This window comes from Crassostrea angulata, chromosome 10 (assembly GCF_025612915.1).
Source record: "Crassostrea angulata isolate pt1a10 chromosome 10, ASM2561291v2, whole genome shotgun sequence".
NCBI classification, from domain to species: Eukaryota; Metazoa; Mollusca; class Bivalvia; order Ostreida; family Ostreidae; genus Magallana; species Magallana angulata.
Window position 1 is genome coordinate 1,300,529 of NC_069120.1, and position 21,237 is coordinate 1,321,765.

Consider the following 21,237-nt stretch of genomic DNA (forward strand, 5'->3'; position numbering starts at 1 on the left):
CATAAATTTAGAAGGGGGCAGTGGATTATTTAAATTTAATTAATTTACATTAACAAATTACCAAAATAAATAAATAAACCGCCACACCCCATAGTAAAAATGATAATACCTCGTACCTTCTTCAAAAAATAAAATCACGCATGATGCAAAAAGGTAAATCAGTTTCAAAAAAGTTTTATCAGTTGCTTAAACCGGGCTAGGAAAAGGATTAGTTAGGAGTTAAAGTTACTTTAATTTGTTTTGGATGGGAGCTGAATGAAATAATACAATGTACATGTCATTACTGCTGCGCTTCCCCCAAAGGTCACAATGCAATTTAAGTATTCTCAACCTCACTCAGCAATGAGACTAACTAGGTTGTTTATATACAAACACAGGGAAGTTTTTCAGAAAGACGAAAAGTGTCCATTTCCCTCGTCAAGTGATTTACATTTGTTTGGAAACAAGCTCTACTCAGACAGATACTAAGATAGATAAAACAGATGTTTAATATAGTCAATATTTCTTCCTTAAAACCTAATTGGAACACAATTTTTTGGATTATATTCTGAAGCGTATTTGTTATGTTTTTTTTTTAAAAAACGCAAACGCATGTGCTCTGGTGTAAATATCTAACAAAACTCTCTCTCTAATGATATACAAATGGTTTGAATGCCAAATAAAACAGCTTATTAAGATCTTACAATAAAAAAATTACAACTGGTTGTGTATTGCTATCAAAAATGTAAGTACATGTACAACCATTAATTGTACATAAGTACGTGTATATAAACAGTTCTGATTAAAGAAGAAGAGCGTACAATGCCAGTCGAATCCCTGCATCCAGGACATTTAAACGACTTTTGTGCCTCTCATATAAAGGAATCTTGAAGGTGAATATCAGTACATAAATCTACATTACCTGATCATTGACAAACATACATTTATATTTATTACTTTTCTTAATATTTTCATTTCTCTGATTGTTTTCTTAACATTACATTGTGATATCAAACAATCTTTGACTGTGCTAGCGCTATTGTTTATTAAACGTTATTTACAATGGGCAAGATCATCATGTATTTCCGTCGTTATCTGAAGAATTTTTAAGTTGTTTTTTTTTTTAATCTAGATCTATGGTATAACAATTTCGAAAATAATGTTTACCTAACTGGAAGCAAATTCGCCAAATCTAAAAAGAAAAAGTTCACTAAGATTCGAACACCCTCTCTTCCGAGAGATATTGTCTACAGTCTTCCACCTATCACACTGAGCTACGCTGACACAGATCAATGTAGGCGTGAATAACTTTTATTTTTTGACAATTGTAAATACATTTTTAAGTTTTTGTGAAAAATCCACGAATTTTTGACCCATTATGGGTCTAGACTCTACTTTAATAAATCAATGATAAAAAAGAATGAAAACTTATCCTTTTAATGAAAGTACTTTTAAGATGGAGGCTAGATAAATTCGTACCAAAAAAAATTATTTAACAAAAAAAAGAAGAAAGAAAGAAACTGTTTGCAATTCATCACAGTAAATGGTCAAGATTTAGGTACAAAACGTCGTGTGCCTTAATATGGAAATCTATACCTCTTGGGTTTATATAATGAAAACACGTTTTTGACATGTATCGTGACATTTATAGCATAAACAATGTATACAAGCCAATAATATATATTTTATCAACATTCGAATAAGTTCTTTTTCATCGCTCCAAGTGAGGGATATGTAACGCCTTGTACGCCCCTGTCGTTTGGCTATAGGCGGTAAAACTTGAGAAAATCTACCATAGTTTCATTTGCGCTGTTTAAGTTCCTGTAGCCAAGGGCGACTCATTAGATTTTAAAAAGAAAATAAATTTTCTATACGTTTTACTTAAAAATAAAATTGTAGCATAGCATGAAACTGTCTGAATAGACCAACTTACTAAAAATATAAAGAGGTGTGTGATCAAATTTATTTCAGAGTTATTCCTCTTTTTACGCCAAGCGTCTTTTTTAACTTTCGTAACTCATATCATAACAATTACATTTCAAGTTTCGTTTGTTATTTCGCCTAAAATAACATATTTTCAAGTTTGTTTTATTTCTTTATCTCATCTCGAATAGTTTAATGTTGGATAATTTTTTTCTCTCTATAAAAATATACTTATATCTATCCTATTTCAATTGTAGATGGTTAGGGTGGGACAGTTATATAATCTCATCGCTCTCTGTTAAAATATCTTCTTGGATAAGGTGACATATCAATATATTATTATCTGAGTTTTCAGAGATGACGCCACGTTGTTCGTGTGTTAATCAGTAGGCTGGCCGTAATGTACTGATAGAACATCATCGTAGGACTTTTGATAATGTTGGTCGCTTTTTTACATGTAGTTTTATTTCTAGTTAAGTCTTTCTGAGTTTGTTTTCAAGATTGTCGATATTGGTTTTCATTGCCCATGCTTTTGCACCTTGTAAAATACCGTAACTTTACGTTAAATTCCATTTATGAACTCGAACACAATAAATAAAGTACCGATCTGAGTTGTGCGAGTCGTCATTTTGTATTAATGACGTTATGATAATAAATACTTAGGCTTTGCAGGGGTAGGTCAAAAGAATTGACATTAAATAAAAATTTAAAGTACGCCATTGATTTTCCGTGAACAATCCTAAAAGTGTCATTTGTGCATCCTATAATAATAACACAGCAATACGACGGATATGTTCACATCTCTTTAAGGGGTATAGTCACGATTTTTGTAAAATTCTTTTTTTTCTGTTTTTATTATATATAATGCTTTAGGAATGCATGTCTAGTGATCAAGTGAAATTTGAGGCCCAGTTGTAGAGTTATGAGGATGATACAGGGCTCACAATTTCTTGTCATGTCAACAAGGCTTAATTTGTCTGTCTGCTTATTCATTTTAAACATTAATGTTTAACCGATTCATTTTAGGTCTACAACTTGATTTTTTACTTCAACATTCAAAACGTAAACAAAAGCTTTGTTTATAAAACACAGAAGCTCTGTAACTCGCTTATAACTCAACGAATGGCACCCAAATTTTAAATGACTATTAAAAATGCCTTAGTGAAGCATTGCAAACATTAAGATTTTGGGAATAATTTTTGACCAAAATCGTGACCATATATGCCCCTTTGAGGCTGTTCCAAATTTAATTTACGTTTAAATTTGTTTATCTTAACCTTAATCTTAACTTACGAGGAACAGAGAAAAAATTGTATAAATACAATTTTCAAGCAAACATATTCTAATTTTTATGGTCTTAAATGTTGATACAAATGGAAAAGTCTGCACATAAAATCAATCCTTGACTTTTCTGACAGCTACAGTCACCTGCTTCCCTCTAATTAATTAACACCCAAAACATCGTCATGGAAACACGTGTTTCGATAAAGGCTCCTCTAAAATGTCATTTTTTTGTTCCGATGTTGATGGTTTCCTTTCAATTCTAGTTTTTTTTATTCATGTGTTTAATTTAAAGCTATAAAAGCGACATTGCAAAAAAAAACTTATTATGCATGCAATTTAAAAATATGACTAAAATATAAAAGTTCTTTATCGGTAGCATCAATTCATAAAGGTTTACATCTCTTCAATAAAGATTTTCAGTCAAAATAAATGAAATTTCCAGTTAAAAATAGGTCGTAGAGACAAATGAGATACATTATTAATGAAATATTATGTACAGGTATATTAGAATAGTTAAAGTAGAAAAATGTGTGTCTCAGCTCAGGGTTTTTCCTATTCAGAACAGCTGAATAGGTAGGATTTGTCCATGCCCCGAATGCTTGTGAACCTTCCTAAAATATTGGGATGGGGTTTTATTTATGGATTAAATTATTAATTTTCTTTATAAAGTAACACTTTGTTTTGGCGTACAGATATGTCCGTTGATAAAAGTCAGCTAAGAACAATCCATTTTAGCCTGGTCAGAGACACGAATGTCAATATATCACTCTCTACATAGGCAATTTCGCCACATATGATCCACATATGATTTGCCTTTCATATGTGGATCATATGACAATCATATGTGGATCAAAGCATATGTGGAGGTTCATATGAGAATCATATGAACACTCATATGTGGATCATATGAAGCAGTATGCATATGATCCACATATGAAAAACAATTCACATGTGAATTATGAGTGTGGTCATATGTAAATCATATGAATTGACTTTCATATGTGTATCATATGAAAGAAAATCATGCAATTTATCCATTTCGTAATTTGATGATTGTTGGATAATGATAAAATCAATCAATGTTCATACATTCTAAAGAGACGGAACGAACCTTAACCAATATTATATTTTGCAAAATAATTAATGACAAATGAAAAAAAATCTAACGACTTTTGTTAATTCACTTGATATTTATTTATTTGTACATTATATAATAATTTGCTATCTAAGAAATCTTATACAGTGTATATGCAAAGAGGATAAGTAAATTTAACTGAAAAACTATATCAGATATTTCGCAAATACAAGTTTTGAAGTTTATAAAGCATAAACTGTCCAAAATTAATAATATAGTTTAACACAGTTGAAAATTTGATTCATTCTATATAATATAATGAAGTCAATGTCAATTATTTACAAAGCTTTTGGGATGATTTGTCAAACAATTCAATTTAAGCCACACTACTTAAATTGCAAAACATTTTTATAGTTTGATTTACAAAAAATTAGCAGAATGAAAATGATAATATGTAATAATGATAAGAAGAATGTTCTTTAGTTAGCCAGCACAATAAGTTTTCAAAACTAGTTCCCACTGTGGTCATAAGAAATTTACATAATGATCTATAGAGAGAAATTGTATACAGAATCTTAAAGAATAAACATGTACGGTAAGTTTTAACGTCATAAATGTTCATAACATGTAAGTTGAGTGCATAAACTATGTACATTCTTGATATAAAACTTCCATTACAAAAACGCACACCACACAGTTATCACCAAAATATTCTCTTTAGTTATAAAACATACTCTCAATAATAAAAAAAATCCCACAAATATTGTCTTTTCATACATTTCATACAAACCATCGCACTTTGATAAAGTGATCAGTAAAAGCATATTACGCAATAGCAAACCTAAAGTAGCAAAACTCTTCTTGCACAATTATATATACGCATTGTTATACAGCAGAAAATGATTTACAATTTTTTGGAGCAGGTTTTGAGATCTGCAGAAGGAATTCCTGATGGACATTTAAGGGAATACACATTAACTACATATACTTTGACAGCATGATTCATGTTATGTACAACAAATCTTCTATAAACATCTTTGTCCTCTTGTTCCACTCTGATAGTAGTTCTTCCTTCTCTGATGGTGCAGTGGGAGTGACCGCAATGGTGAACAAGAGGAACATAGGAAAGAACTCTGTGGAGGGGGACTACATCAGTTTCGTTCATGAAGTGCACAATAGGGCAACCTAGAAATGATGTTGTCTGGATGTGTCCTTTCTCTACAGTAATCAAAGACTTCCTCTGTTTCTCTAGAAGTAACAAATATCCTCTCTTGAAGAGTCCGATTTCAACCTGAATATGAAATTTTAGACATTATTATGGAAACAGCACGCATAAATCAAGATTAACAGAAAAGTGACCATGCAAGTTCACATAGTTCACATATTCTTAAATTAAACTTGAAGTCACTTTGTATTGTAGTGAGATGATTTGACTGTATTATTACATATTGAGCATTGCAGTTCTTTAAAAAAGGATCTGACTTTAACAACTGTTTATAAATGGATTATAAAACTACATTAAACTTTGAACCCCTTGTGAGACAAAGAATTGTCCAGGGGCAAGAGTCTTAACAATTTTAAAGAATAAACAATATGTCAAAATACTTGCATATAATTAAAACCATATAATTTAATTCTGGTTGTAACGTGGCATTTGATTGGATAGAAAAAATTAAGTTAGATAACCTGGTTTGCACGTCACAATACATGTACATGTCACAATGCACCAACGTAAATCATATATATACTTATCCGCTTTACGTTGCGTTTGAATTTTAAACAGATTACGGTAAATTACAGAAAATTAAATTATAAGGAATGAACTCGATCAATATCTACCCTAGCTATTCTCGTATAACCTGGGTTGGAGCAATTTACGCTTTTTTATAATCCGCTTCGCGGATTATAAAGCGTAAACTACACCAACCCAGGTTATACTCATATAACTTGGGTAGACATTGAGTTCACTTCTTAAATACAATAACATTTGAGTTTTCGAAAATGTTAAAAGTTTATAGACAGAGAGATGGACGCCAGACAAAAAGTGATCAGAAAGCTCTCTTGAGCTTTCAGCTCAGGTGAGATGAAAATGTTCAAGTGAGAAAATATTTCAAATGATGCACACGAACTTGCAAAACTTGGCGTGCAAAACCTGACATTCACTCACGGACTCTACATATTGAGAAGTTTCATTCATACCTCATTTTCCCTGTTGATATATGCCAAGGACATCCCCTCTTTGATTACTGATCCATCCTGACTCCTACAGCTTTGGTAAGTAATCATCTTTCCATCCACAGTGGGACTGGGAGTGCCAAGGTCAACTAGTCCTTGTAACAGTAAGCACTGTGGATGGAAAGATGATAACTCTTGGAGAATTGCTTTCTTGTTGTTGCAGCGATTTGGCATCAGTAACACTGGCATATGGCTTTCATAGTTGGGGTCTTTGGCTGACAAATGACCTGCACGTATAGAATATATGATGCATAATCCTGTATAGATATTATTCCTAGCCAGTCTATTGAAAACATTTTTTCGGACGAACTTATATTACAATTATTGACTATTTGCATGTGTCTATACAGAGTTATATAGTGAGAATATACTACTGAATATAACAAATGTATTTATATCATATATTAAGGTAACTCTGTACCTATAAAATTATGGGTTCAAAATTAAAAAACTTAACTTTTTTTAACTTATTGGACTTGAATTTCATAAAAAAATAAATAAAATATATATGTATCCATACTATTTAAGATGTAAGGTAATAAAAACCAAAGGCTGAAATTACCATCTGAAAATCACACTTTTCCTTGTTTAAAAATTAAATAAAAGTGGATGGATACTTGTTTATCTATTTAAATTTTATTGCTTACTATGCCAGAAAACTAAAATTAATTAAAAAAAAAAAATATTTACATTAGAAAAATTATAGCATTTAGATATATCACTTAGAGAAAAAAAAAGAAAAGAGTTATTTCCCTTTGTCATTATTGAATTATGTCGAATATAAGGATGAAAAACGCTTATTAAATATCTCCAAGTAAACAATGATTTGAGTGTTTGATGTGCACCTATAATAACATAGAAATTACAAAACTACTTGCAAGAATTTTAATGAATTCATGGTTTATGTAAAATGTATGACGTCACAGGAGGGTGGATTTACTTTAATTACCAAGAAAGTCTATCATTTCCTTCCTTTGAGCAAGTTCTTGTACTCTGTTTGTGCTTTGGGTCCTGTCAACATATTAACAATTATGAAATGCTTATTAATTCAGGTCAAAAAGAAAAAGATTTATGACTTAATACTTAACAACTGGGTATAGTCCACTAATGCATTTTCCATAGGCGGTAATGTTAACATTATGATTCATAGCTCCGGCCCTAATTTTCGTTCAGCAACGAGGGACCTCTTGAATGAAAGATAATCAAATTGTCTCTTTCCTGTTAAAATTTCGTGGTTTGAAGTCAGATTCGTTTTCCGGCAAAATGCGTCTGTATTGAAAAACTCTGAAAATGAAAGTAAAAGTAGGGAATTTCTCAGTTTTGGAAAGGTTGTACATCAAACAATTTCATTTCTATTCTTCAAATGATAACTCAATTTAATTGACACTTGTTTTTAAAATTGCAAATCCTCTTTTCTGACATGTACTGTCAAGCATTCTGATTTAAAATGTCCCAATAAATGTATATACACTCTGCAAGTACAGGGACTATTTTGCTTAAAGGCACTACTTTGTTGTCCTACCGATTCTAAAACTAGTTAGAGGGAATATACCCAACTCACTCTGCCCTATTTGTGTATATTTATAAACATGTACTTTTAAATTGTCTTTAAAGAACAATTAATGAATGAGATTTCAAATAGCACAACTTTCCAGCAAAATAATAGAATTGGAAATTCCTTGTAATTTTGCACATCTACACATTTTGTTCTGAATATATAGCTACAATTTTTTTATTATATTCTGTGCACAGATGTTATAGGAGTTACTGCCAGCTTAATTACATGGCGCAGACTGACATACAGAGTGACAAGTTTAAAAACATTCAACTCCTTTGCAACTTTGTTGTTAGGGGTATAACAAGAGGCCCATGGGCCACAACGCTCACCGGAGGAACAATAGGTATAATAAAATCAGCTTAATGGAGTCATAATTAATACAAACTATCTGGACAATGTACAATAATACATGTAGATCCTGTATAAATAAAATCCATTTTTCCCCTGGATATTCTTATGTTTATAATCATTAGTCCCTTTTCTAACAGGATGATTTTATAGTCATATCATATGTTGAGTATTGCAGTTCTCAAAAAGATCCTTAACAATAGTTTATATATGGGATATAAACCTACATCAAACTCTGAACCTTCTTGTAAAGCCAAAGAATTGTCCTGGGGCCAAAGTCTTAACATTTATAAAGAATCATCTGGCTGATTAGTTTCTGAGAAGAAGATTTTTAAAGATTTACTCTATATATTCCTATGTTTAATTTCAACCCCCCATTGTGGCCCCACCCTACCCCCGGGGGTCATGATTTTCACAACTTTGAATCTACACTACCTGATGATGCTTTCACATAAGTTTCAGCTTTCCTGGTCTTATGGTTCATGAGAAGAAGATTTTTGAAAATTTCTCGAAAATTTTCATAAATTCCTAATTATCTCCCTTTGCAAAAGGGCGTGGTCCTTAATTTTCACAACGTTGAATCCCCTTAGGATAAGGATGCTTTGTGCCAAGTTTGGTTAAAATTGGCCCAGTGGTTCTTGAGAAGATGTTGAAAATGTGAAAAGTTTACAGACAGACGGACAGACAGACGGACGACAGACAAAATGTGATCAGAATAGCTCACTTGAGCTTTCAGCTCGGTGAGCTAAAAATATGAATAAGTAAAATATGCACCAATTAATCTTGTTCAATAAATTAAGAATATAATAATGAAGAGGATGATTTATGCAGATAATATGATTGTTCTTTTCCCTACCATTTAGCGTCATTTGTTTGGAAGAAACCACCCATTAACACATGAAGGAAAACACAGCTTTTTCGAAATAAAATGGCGGTATCTCGACTTCTTGCGAGTTGGTTTTCTTGGTTGAAAAGTTTTGCTCTGATCACACCATGCCTCTTTTCAAAAACATCTTCAGAATATCCAAGAGGTGGACCATGGTGTGATATTTCGTCTGTCTGTTGTAAGAATAGGGATAAAATTAAAAAACATTGGAAGAACCCTAGCTGGTACATGTATAGATTTAAGATTGAATAATTTATAATACAAGTTGAATTATGTGTAATGGATCAACTTACTAAATGTGTCAGCAAGTGAGTTTTCACTTTGTTTTTAAGTTGAGGTAATTAAGTGCTCCTCAATAATTTGGAGATACTTTTCTACAAGATTGTCTAAGAGCTGGAGAATGTCCTCGTCTTCAGAGGCATCTTTGCATACCATTCTATTTATCTGCAACCAATTAAATTAAACATCAAAAAAGGGTGGAAAATAACGAGATACACGCAATAACAAGATACATAGTATACCAATACATGAAAATAGAAATAAAGTGAAAATTATAATTATGGCGGAAGAAAGGGGTGGATGGAGGGTTTTCCCAAATTATCTTCTTAAAATAAAGCGTGGTGTTCTCCTCTAGTAAATATAAGCCACATTTCTCTTCAATATAACAAGTTTTCATTTAATATTATACGAAAGATACAGAGCTCAGAATTCTTTGTTATGTACCGGTAAACAATGCTCATGCCTATCATAATTACCAAAGCTAATAAACAGGTCATCTTCAAATACACTGTACTCAAACCAGCAAAGGCTAAGCTGAAAGGTGCGACTTGAATCTAAATGGAAAAGAAAACCATCATTAACTATCAAGTTGGGCCACAAAGATGCTATGAAAAAAATCCTTGAAATGTTTAACAAACGTTTCCATTAATGTTAAACTTGAAATATCAATTAATAGCTTGACATCATTGAGATGCTAACAAAATTTCAAAGGGCCCTTTCTATAGATACTTGGCTCAAGATGACTGCACACATTTTAACCAAAGGCAGTCTGTAGTTAAATTATGAGCTAAATTGGGCTTTAGGGGAGAGAATTATAAGCCCCAGAAAAGTAACTGATGGACAGACTGATCACTATAGGGCACCTGCACAGTTATAATGCTTTTGAGGTTTACATAAAGCATCAACTGCCAGGGCCAAGTTAAGCTAAACTCGAATAAGGCACAACTTTAATTCATTCGATCCATAATGAATTTCAGGCAATTAAGTACTTACAAATTTTTTCAAATCCTTTCCTTGTCGACTGTTTAAGTTCTTGCAGATGTTGAAAGTTATTTGCTGCTGAGAATCAAGTCCCGACAGATGACTTTCAAGCACTGAAACTTTGTCCTCACTCAGTGATTCAATGCAAACTTTCAAAAGGTGCTTTGATGTGCCCAAGTGAAATAAATGAAGCACTCCAGATGGAATATCTCTACAAGAAAAGGAAAGTTAAATAAAGTTATAATCATTAAAGAGTAAAGTAAACTTCCCAAATTCATATCATACTCATATAAAACTTTAGTTAGGCTATATAACTCAATTAAAATGTTTATTTTTCAACAATCAAATTTCAAAAATAAGACAAAATTTATACCAGTACTTATTTCTTAAAAAACATACTGGTATATATGTCAATTTGTGCAAAACTGAAATGCAATATCTTTGAATTTTATGTAATGCAAGCATTATATATTATTTTGATATAAAGGATATTTTATACATAGATGCAATTATACTCTATCAATCAGATACCTTTTAACAATGTTTCTTGATCTGTTTAAAACAAAGTTTACTACAACAATTTAAAAACAATGTTTAGATACCTATGTGGGTTTAAAACTTCCCAAAAAGGATTGTCATAGTCCTTCACACCTGTCTGTTTCTTAAGAGATTTTTTTGATTTTTCAGTTCCTCTTAATCGCAGTCTTTCAATAGTTCTCATTGTCTCTTGTGGGAATCTTTCTCTTTCTTTAGAGGAACAGGTATCTCTGTCAGCCTGTAAAAAATTACCTCAGAACTTGATTTTTTTAAGAGAAAATTATATAGATATATGTATATTTTCCTATCATATATGATCTTTATAAAAGGGTTTTATGACCACCCAACCATTTGAAGCAATAAATAATGCCTGAAGTAGCTATAGTGTTTTTTTTTTATTAAGGTTCCTCGACACCCCGTGACTTTTACTTTTTATAACAGTATGTCACATCATTACGATTTTAATGCATTGTGAAACAATTAATTTGTCATCATAATGTGTCTATCTCTGTGGAGCAATGGGTGTAGCTTCGATTTACCAACCTGCAAATCGCGAGTTCGAATACCCCAGGGAATTTTAATTTTCATGAGTATAGCTGTAAAACTTAAAAAGTTGATTTTTTCCCCCAAAGTTGATTTTTTTTTCAGTCTTTGACAAGTCTAACACATGCTAAATATCCAGATCTTTAAATAATTTATACAGAATAATGGGCTTGTATGCAAAACTTTTCCCAGGAGTGTAGAGGACCTTTAATCAGGCAGTCTAAAAAAATTAAGCTGTACTACAGTGATAACATACATGACATTTAGGACAAAATTTCAATGCTGTTGCCCCAGCATGGTTGCAAGCTAGTGAAAGCATGTTGAAATCAGCGATCAATGAAGCCACTTCCATCTTGATTGCAATGCAGGTCTTCATATCAGCATCAAATGTCTCAACTGGATTTCTTAAATATACATGTAATAAGAATATGATTTAAAATTAACTTGACATCATAGAGCGGGGCAATTATAACCAAACAAGCTAAACAGTAATGTATTAAATTACCAGTATGAATGATGTAATTACAGTTCTACATTCAGAGTATTTTTTTTTCAACTTACTGTTGACATGGTTGAGTAGATTCAATGTCCTGCAGAATTAACTTTGAAATGCTCAACACTGAGGCATGCTCAGAAGCTCCAAGAAAATTGGAATAAATCTCATTGTTACGAAATTCGAAAGGAACACCTATAAAATAACATTTCATGTATTGATTAGATATTTACAATAATTTGGCAAAAAGTGTAACGTTGCTGCAGTAATTATTAAGAATCTTACGATTGAAATCATCTACCCCATATAATCCTATATTGAAATATAATCCCCATCTGGGGACCCAGTACTGCTTGTTCGGGGTTCAATGTTTTAGTGACGTCACAATGATTACCGCACATGCAATATATTGTTAATGAATAAAAAACACCATTAAATGATTCTGAACGATTTGCCATTCTCAAATGGAAATACACACATGTATAAGTAATATTCAACAGCAATGTAAAAAGTTCTCTTGGATATGAACTTGGTTGGTATGTTATATCAAATCTTCTAAGAAGCCCTTTGGACTTCACAGGATTTGATCACGTGACCAACCAAGTTCATATCCCTGTGAATTTTTTAACATTGCTGTTTATTTCTTAAATATTTTTCTCTAACATTAACTCTTGCATTAAACTTTGAACCCTTCTTGATGGACGGACATAACAGATGTAGTACGGACAATTGTGATCAGATTAAAGCTCACTTGAACATTAGATTCAGGTGGGCTAGCTAAAAATTATTCAAATAAATATTGGTTCTTAATTTGTGTACCTGCTAATTGCATTTGGGCACAATGCATTGGTTGCCATCTTTTACTGACATTTGTAGAGGTGTCATCAATGAAAAGGTTTACAGGAACTGAAATTTGTGGAATCTTTGAGTTCTGTTATTCAAGTAAAATAAATATACATGATCAAGTTTAATCAATAACCCAAAAAGGTTTTCAACATGCATGTACAGTAGTTATTATGGGAAAAGATGGATGAGTATAATAATCAAACTGATGCTGTTTAATAATTAATTAAAGCTACGTACATTATCATGTGAGTATATAGGATATTGGACGCAAAACAAACCTCCTTTGGTTTTTCCACAAGTTGACCTGATGTTGTCATTGATTCATTGATGATTGAAGGCTCCACGTCTTTTGATAAATTCAATAGAGGTACTGTCATCAATCTCCTTCTCTCCATCAAGCAGCTAAAAAAATTATTTATTTATTAAATTCACTTCTGCTTATTGACATCACAATGTTGGCATACAGTCAAAATGAAATCAAAAGACAGATCGACAAAAGAATATAACATAAAGGCTAAGAATGACAACATAATGATCGATGAATTCATTTCAAAATGAATTATAAATTGATACAAATTTTTCCTGCTTTTTTTTTTATAGATATCACATACTGGTACTTGATTTAGATTGTAGAATCAACTTACAGCAAAAAAATTATTATTGTGGTATTTTTTAAACAAGCATTGTTTCATGCAAATTTTGTAAATAAAGAAATGAGATAGAGATGTGATCCTGCCTTACTTGTGGTCATTTTCATCATTTCTGTCTTCATCAGCAATTTTAATTTCAGCCAAAATAACATTTTGCTGATAAAGAGAAAAAATTTCAAATTCTTTATTTTAGATATTTATGGTATTTTAATATCAACTTTTATGTGTAACACTAGAAATAAAGTAATTCACCTCATCATTCTCATAAAATGCTGTATAATTACACTAGCTAAGGCATTGCTTGTTACTTTCACTGGCTCTCCTACATGAAAATGGGTGTTATTTACTGATGCCCAGGGAGAGATAATTTCATGCAGTCTAGTCCCATCTCTTTGTTCTTTTATAATTGTGGTTTTCCTAGGATACCTATATTTATTAATAAATTTAAATAATAATTTAGAATATTATATACATATATTATATTAATATCATTTTCATTTTATGTATAATCATTCTGTTTATGTATTTAGAAGCTTACCTTGCAATATTTGGTGAAATAGTTGGATTGCTCAAATTAAGCTTGGCAATTTCACTTGGCTTGATATTAATATAAATGGGCAACCCAGAGTCATCTTCTCCCTGAAATATTCAATCAACATACAAATTATAATTTTAATGGTTAAGGCCACACCAATTTGATTTCTTGGTCTTCGGATTTTAGTCAAAAAAATATTGGGGCGAGCGAGCGATTTAATAATTTTAAAATTAAAATACTTAAATTTGAAAATTTAGGAGCGACACAAAAAAAATAGAGGTGAGCGATTACATTTTATTTTAAAATATCATTATTTTCTTTGAAATACATGTAAAAATCATTATTACACTGTACTAAAACCACTGTGCAATGTCTCAGATTATACTTTCACACCCTATTAGTCAAAACTGGAATTATATAACAATAATGGTGCAAATTATGTATTTTGGGCACATGTATACAATATGAACAGCTTTTACCTTCGGACAAAATAATGAAATAAATTGTTAGCAAAGAATGCACACTGTTCTATTTGTTACAATTTCACTTCATCATGAACAACATTCAACAGTTTATCTTCTGCACCTCTTGGGCAGAAATTTTTTCCCCCATGTTCTTGCATCTTTGCCATTATTTTTACAAATCTGGCATATGGGTCTAACAATAGAATATTGCTCAAATAAGCCAGAAATGTAAGGGTCTGTATCATCTAAAAGACTGTCAACACTTCCGCAGTGAACACAAACTGGAGGTAAGTAGTGCTTTAAGGAGGTCGAGAAATAACTTGTTTCCACTTCTGTTGTGCAGTTTATGGCCTCACGAACAACCATGCCTGGATCTTCCACATCCTCTGCTACCATGGGGTCTCCACATGTGTAAACATGATCCTCCTTTAAACGCAGCAACAGTTCCTCCTACAATAACATGACATCATGAAAAAAAAGTTTCACAAATCTACTTTAATATCAACTTAAATTTAGCGTAGTTAAAAACTGCAGGTACTGAAGGCCTCTTAAGCTTGCTAAATGAGACAGTGAAGCCACCAATAACATACAATACTAATAACTTACTTGTTCACGGGTAAGCTTTTTATCACTGTAGACACATCTTGGTTTTGAGCACTCTCCACATACAATAACATCACGAACTTTTTGGGTCTTAAATGTATCTCGGTTACGCCTGTCATTGGCAGTGGCAGGATCATCCTGTACTTGAGCACTCGGCCTGTATGTATCGCCTGTTACTTGTCCATACACCTAATAAATTTGATAGTTTTAGAATCATATATTATAACCCATAAACAAAGTACATGAAATTAATTCAATGCCTTATTAACATGAACGATTTTAATGTTCTTTTTCATTTTATCTGATCTTAATATGTTTCGGAATCCTTTGAATGAAAAATTATGCCTACCTCCTCAAAGGTTTGATAATGGCCATCTCCTCCTGGAACAGGGTCAGGCAGAAAATGCAAACTCTGGAATTCAGCAACAGGAAGCCTTGGAGGGTTAATAACTGTGCAATAGGCACAGTTATTGCACTTTTTCAACTGGAACATGTAGTGACTACTCTTTCCATGGTCTGCCAAGAAGGTCTGAAATTATAATGCAGGTGTTACTGGTATATAATAATTTATCTCTATAATAACTGTGTTGCAAAAAATATGATGATATTAGTGTTAAACTTCTCCATGAATTTTTTCTCTACTCATTGATAGCTATTTTTCAAATATCAAAGTACTATAAAGAATTCCATGGTAATGGTTTTGAAATTTTCTTAATATACATGTATTACTTTAATTACACTATTTATGATGTATTTTTATATATTTTTTATCAATGGTGAATACATGATACTGTACAAAATAAATCCTGATGAGTTCAGTAAATTAACAATGGTCTTATTTACCTGCAAGTTCTTAACCTTACGTAAATCTCCTGTAGACATGTCAACAGTGAGATTGGAATTAAGGACCTGACCAACAACATCAAGAGAGGCTTGAATTTCTTCATCTGGAATGCCTGTGTATACTTTTAAATGTTCATCTTTCAGTTTCATCCTCTTGAATCGAGAGTTAACAAGTTCAATGACACTCCCAACAGATTCAGCAAAAGCATCTTTGAAACCAGTCTTAATGTTAGCCAAGTTACGCACAGCACCAAGTGTAGATTTGTGTTTGACAGCATTTTCATATGTGGGTTCCATTTCTTTTCTTGCAAGAGCAACATGTTGCAGTGCTAAATTTAAAATTGACATGCACCTTTCTGCTGGATTCATCCAGCTGTGGTTTGGTGCAGTTCTTAGAGCAACTAGCATGTCAAGGTCAAGTTGAATAAACAGTTGAACAAGGGATAACTTTACAGTTTCAAATGTCACTCTGTGGTCTGGCCCACCATCTGTCACCAAACAAAGAATCGGAGTTTTCAAATCAACACTGTTTTCAGAATACTGTTCACGTAATATCTTGGTAAGTTCAGATGCATGACGGTGGGGTGTTGATGGCTGAAAGACCTTATCCTTCGTTGTAATGTAAACATTTCCTTTAAAGAAACTGTCATTACTGTTTCGAGGTATCCTAGATACAAAGGCTACAGAAGGCACTAGACCTGCTATGTGAAAATCATGGTCGGTACATACTAGTTTTGGACCATCTGAAGGAGTCAGCACTTTATTATGCCCCCTAACACCAGTACTGATAGGTATTCCTGGCTCCCCAACGGGAACAATTGCTTTGTCATCTAAACATACTAGTGTAACATCATCCCGATTACTAACGCAGAACTCCTTCAGATATCTAAATGAGGTAGCTACATACCTTGCGTCAACATGGTTTACTCTTGCAAGTCGAGTTTGCACACGAAATTTCACATTAAATCTACCAGAATACTTTAAAGCAGTCTTTTGAAACGTACTGTTTGGTTGAAACTGTAAGCGAACAGTTTCACTGCATGGAATTTGTGTGCCATTTGGTAATCTCTTTGAAACTTGATTCCTCAAATCTTCAATTGATATTGCCATAGGTAAGTAAAGTTCTTCCCCATGTCGCCTTTCATTAACTGGCATTAACTGTTCATCAAAGTATTTACCCATTTCCTCAAAGAAAACTCCGTATTTGGAATCAATATCCTTTCCATTTAAAGATCTGTAATCAAGTAGAAGAGAGGGATCATCACCATTAAGTAATATAGATGCTACACGCTCATCAATTTCAGCTTGTTCACTAGATTCCCATGAAGGTTCACAGCCAGTAAGATCAAAGAATATGTTTCTCAGCACAGACTTGGTAGTCTTGACATTCTTAAAATAGCGGTTTATGAACTGCTTTCTCATGGACCTTGTTGAAAACTTTGGAAGTGATTTGTTGATTTTGTTAACAATTTTGATATTTTTCGTTGAAACCTCTGGATCATTGCTGTCATCTCCAGGTACTTTCCAAATAAAGTTCAAGGTACCAATAGAACCACCGAATGCCATTCTATACAGCATCACTGGCACATCTAATTCCAAATTATTAATGTATTTCCTTCGTTTTAGTCTGTTTTCAGGTGTGTAATTATCTAGATCTATGAACTGAAAACTCTCTACACATTTCAGATCTTCCTCTAGAGTCTTGTATACGCTGGAATCATCTAAACAATTTTCATTTTGAGGTTTCCCTGGTATATACTTTAGGGATGTGTCCGACTCAAGTGAGCGTGGAGGGGAACAAGATTTTCGTGAATTTTTATGACGAGCATTGTCTTTGTCTAATCTTGTTTTGTATTGACTTAAGGTGGCAAGAAGTGATTCCATGTCAGAGGAGAGTTGCTTGTTTCTAGAAAAGGACATTGATGGAAAAGATAATGCTTTTGTCAGATCCATCGAGAGTTCATTAAGTCTTTCTGATTTTATCTGTGGTATTCTGTGGTGCAATTTCTTAAATTCATTGTATCCATGAAATGTACTGAAACAGTTAGGAATCAGGCAACCACTTTCCTTGAATTTTTCATGGGCATGATCTATATACCATAAAGAATTTCTCAAGATCTTGACAACAAAGTCAGCTGTATCCCTAGAACTTTGTGTCCACCCATAACCCTTTGAGGCCATCCAGTCTATTATATCACACTGAAGTCTTTGGGGACCATTTAACTTTTTGCCATCTTCAGGTTTTGGTTTAGGTGGTAGTATGATATTTTTGCTACCATGCATTAGTAAAGCAAAAGCGTTTTTGGTGCTAGTACTACATGAAGCAGGGTTAGGTTCTTTGCATGCTGAGGAGCTGGTTAATGCTAGTTGCTGTGCAATAATAAATTGTACAAACTTACAATTAAGTGTAGAGGTTACTTCTGAAACGTCCATATCAGCATTATCTGCGATGATGAATTGGGCATTTTGTCCTTCACGCAGACGAACTTCCACAATCGAATCAACAGACAAGATAATGTCTCTCGATTCCACACACTTTTCAAACAACTCGTAGAATTTACCCCCCGAAAAGTTGGTGACTGTATTTGCCAATAAGTCAGTACCTTCCTGATCACTTATTCTGACCACAAGTACAGGCATTTTTTTAACTCTTGAACATTTGTAAACCACCGCGAAACTTCGAAGAAATGTTCAATGTAAATCGAAACTTTCACACGCAGTATAAAAAAGCTTTGATTCAAGCGCAATCATGACTAAATAAAAAAATATAAAAGTAAAAACCAAAAAATGGAGCGGAAAACGGAACGAAAATTTCCGGATGCGGGATTTAATTTTTAATATTATTTTTTAAAAAACCATAAGGAACGTGCGCGCGGATCCGGCGACCAAGAAATCAAATTGGTGTGGCCTAACATTGATATAAACTTTAATTATTAAATTGTTGTAGTATAAGGAAATGAGGAATGGGCTAAAATATATGGCTGGACTGGGACTCAAACCTGGGACCCCTGCTACTCTAGTCAGGAGCTGTACGTACCACTGATGGACTTACCTCCATAATATCCTAATCGTCCACAGTCCATATATATAGCCCAACCTAGCTACTATATTATGTTTTTAACTATCAATGCAGATTATGAATCCTATAAACAAATATACATATATTTATGAAGATAATATATAATTGTAATGGGTCCAGAAGTTATTTCAGAGTTCGATCAATTCTGTTACAGTCTGAGTACTGTTCTTTGCTTTAAATTGGACCCACAGTATTTTAATCAGGCTGAAATTATAATTAACATATGCTACAAAATGTACCTTTGAAATCAAATTTTCCACATCCAATTGACCAAATTTCATGCTGCGGATCTTGGCTAGTGGTGAAATGTCTGGTACACCCATTTCTTTGAGAATGAACCAGACATACTTAGCTACTTCCAAACTCTGCAATTATATTACACACATTTTGATAATTAAAAAATCTGTAATATGCAATGTGATAATTCATGATGATCAAAACCAATTAAAATATATATTAAAATATGTATCTGAATTTATATATTTGATAATATAAAGAAGAACTGCAATATTTACAATATGATGTGTTGGACTGTGTAATAATCCATACAGAAGAAGACTCAGCTTATCTGGAAATGGAAACCACTCCGAATCATTGTCTGGTGGAGGAAAACATGTCTCATTTACATGTTCTTTGTGATTCTGAAGAAAATATTATTCATATCAACTAGTTAAGTTAGTATAGTTGGCCCCTTTTTGTTTACATAAGTTTTACAAAGCATTTGATTGGTTAATTGGTCGCTTGCTATTTTTAGAGTTGGTTTCCCCCTTTCTCCATTGTGAAATAAAGCCACTTCGATTACGCGATTTTAATAAGCAGTATTATACTATAGTCCTGATAGTAGTAATATCATGTGATCATCGACATAAATGTTTATATATTTATCTCAATATCGTCGCTTTCCAGTTCGTTGTTCTTTTTCCCGTTAGAGAACAGCACATCCCCATGATCGATGGGTGGTGGATCCTGACTCTGTTCGGTCTCGGCAGGGGTACATGTATCCTCTGCTGGCAAAACGAATTGCAACTTTTGATCGCCGCTCGTTTTCCCTCTCAATATACTGTGGAATTCGTTATTAATTTGATGTTTTCTTGTTAAGATGTGTCTTTGTAAATGATTTGATTTATCAAAAGAAACACCGCAGACGATACAGGGAGACGCCATCAGAAACGTAAACACACGTGCGTCGGGAACATACTAAAGACCTGAAATACTAATGACCTGAAAGACCTGAAAGACCTGAAATTTTATATAAATGATACTTTTATAAGATTTTAGTCAAATGAAATTATTTTGTGGGGGTTTAAATCATGTTTCCAGGTATAATTTTGTTTAAAAAAATATCATAATGACCAGTTATTCAAGCAGAAATATGAAAGACCTGAAAATTTGAATTGACCTGAAAATTTCAAATGACCTGAAATATTATATAATTGATATAAATGATACTTTTATAAGTTTTTGGTCAAATGAAATTACTTTGTGGGGGTTTACATCATATTTCCAGATTTCCAATTGTGTTGAAAAATATCATAATGAGCTGTTATTTACGCAGAAATATGAAAGACCTGAAAATTTGAATTGACCTGAAATTTTCAAATGACCTGAAATTTTAAATGATTGGTACATTTCTATGTTCTGTGTCAATTTTAATGTATATTGTTGAGTTTTTATCATATTTCCAGGTATATATGTATTAAAATATATCATACCGATCAATTATTTATGCAGGAATACGAAAGACCTGAAAATTTGAATCGCCATGGAACTGAATATTTACTGACCAGAAATTTTATATAATTGATACATTTGTATATTCTGTGTAAATTTTAATGTATATTTGTGCGTTTTTATCATATTTCCAGGTATATATGTTTTGAAATATATCATTAAATAGCACCATTATCGGTTATTTACGCAGAAGTGCATTCCCCATCTAAAGTTGGAATTGACCTGAAAATTTTAGATTACCTGAAATTTTTATGCAAAAGATACGTTGTTCTGAGTCAAATTAGATGACAACAGTTCATGTCTTTATTTATTTTCACATGTATATACACCTCCTTTCATATCTGTGTCTGATCGAGTTCCTTTGA

The 21,237-nt window shown here is 32.6% G+C and overlaps 2 protein-coding genes and 1 pseudogene across 2 annotated transcripts in view; 1 reads left to right on the forward strand and 2 right to left on the reverse strand.

The window, feature by feature from the left end:
- LOC128164549 (tripartite motif-containing protein 3-like) overlaps nt 1-21,237 on the forward strand; it is a 51,550-nt gene that overhangs the window by 4,355 nt on the left and 25,958 nt on the right. The window lies entirely within an intron of this gene.
- Nucleotides 4,370-19,791, reverse strand: LOC128164756 (uncharacterized; annotated as a pseudogene).
- Nucleotides 14,433-16,509, reverse strand: LOC128164563 (uncharacterized). The gene is made up of 4 exons (XM_052828481.1): nt 16,063-16,509; nt 15,569-15,748; nt 15,223-15,408; nt 14,433-15,066 (listed from the first exon to the last, which is right to left on the reverse strand). The coding sequence occupies exons 1-4, from the start codon at nt 16,468-16,470 to the stop codon at nt 14,725-14,727; spliced, it is 1,116 nt and encodes a 371-aa protein (XP_052684441.1). The 5' UTR covers nt 16,471-16,509; the 3' UTR covers nt 14,433-14,724.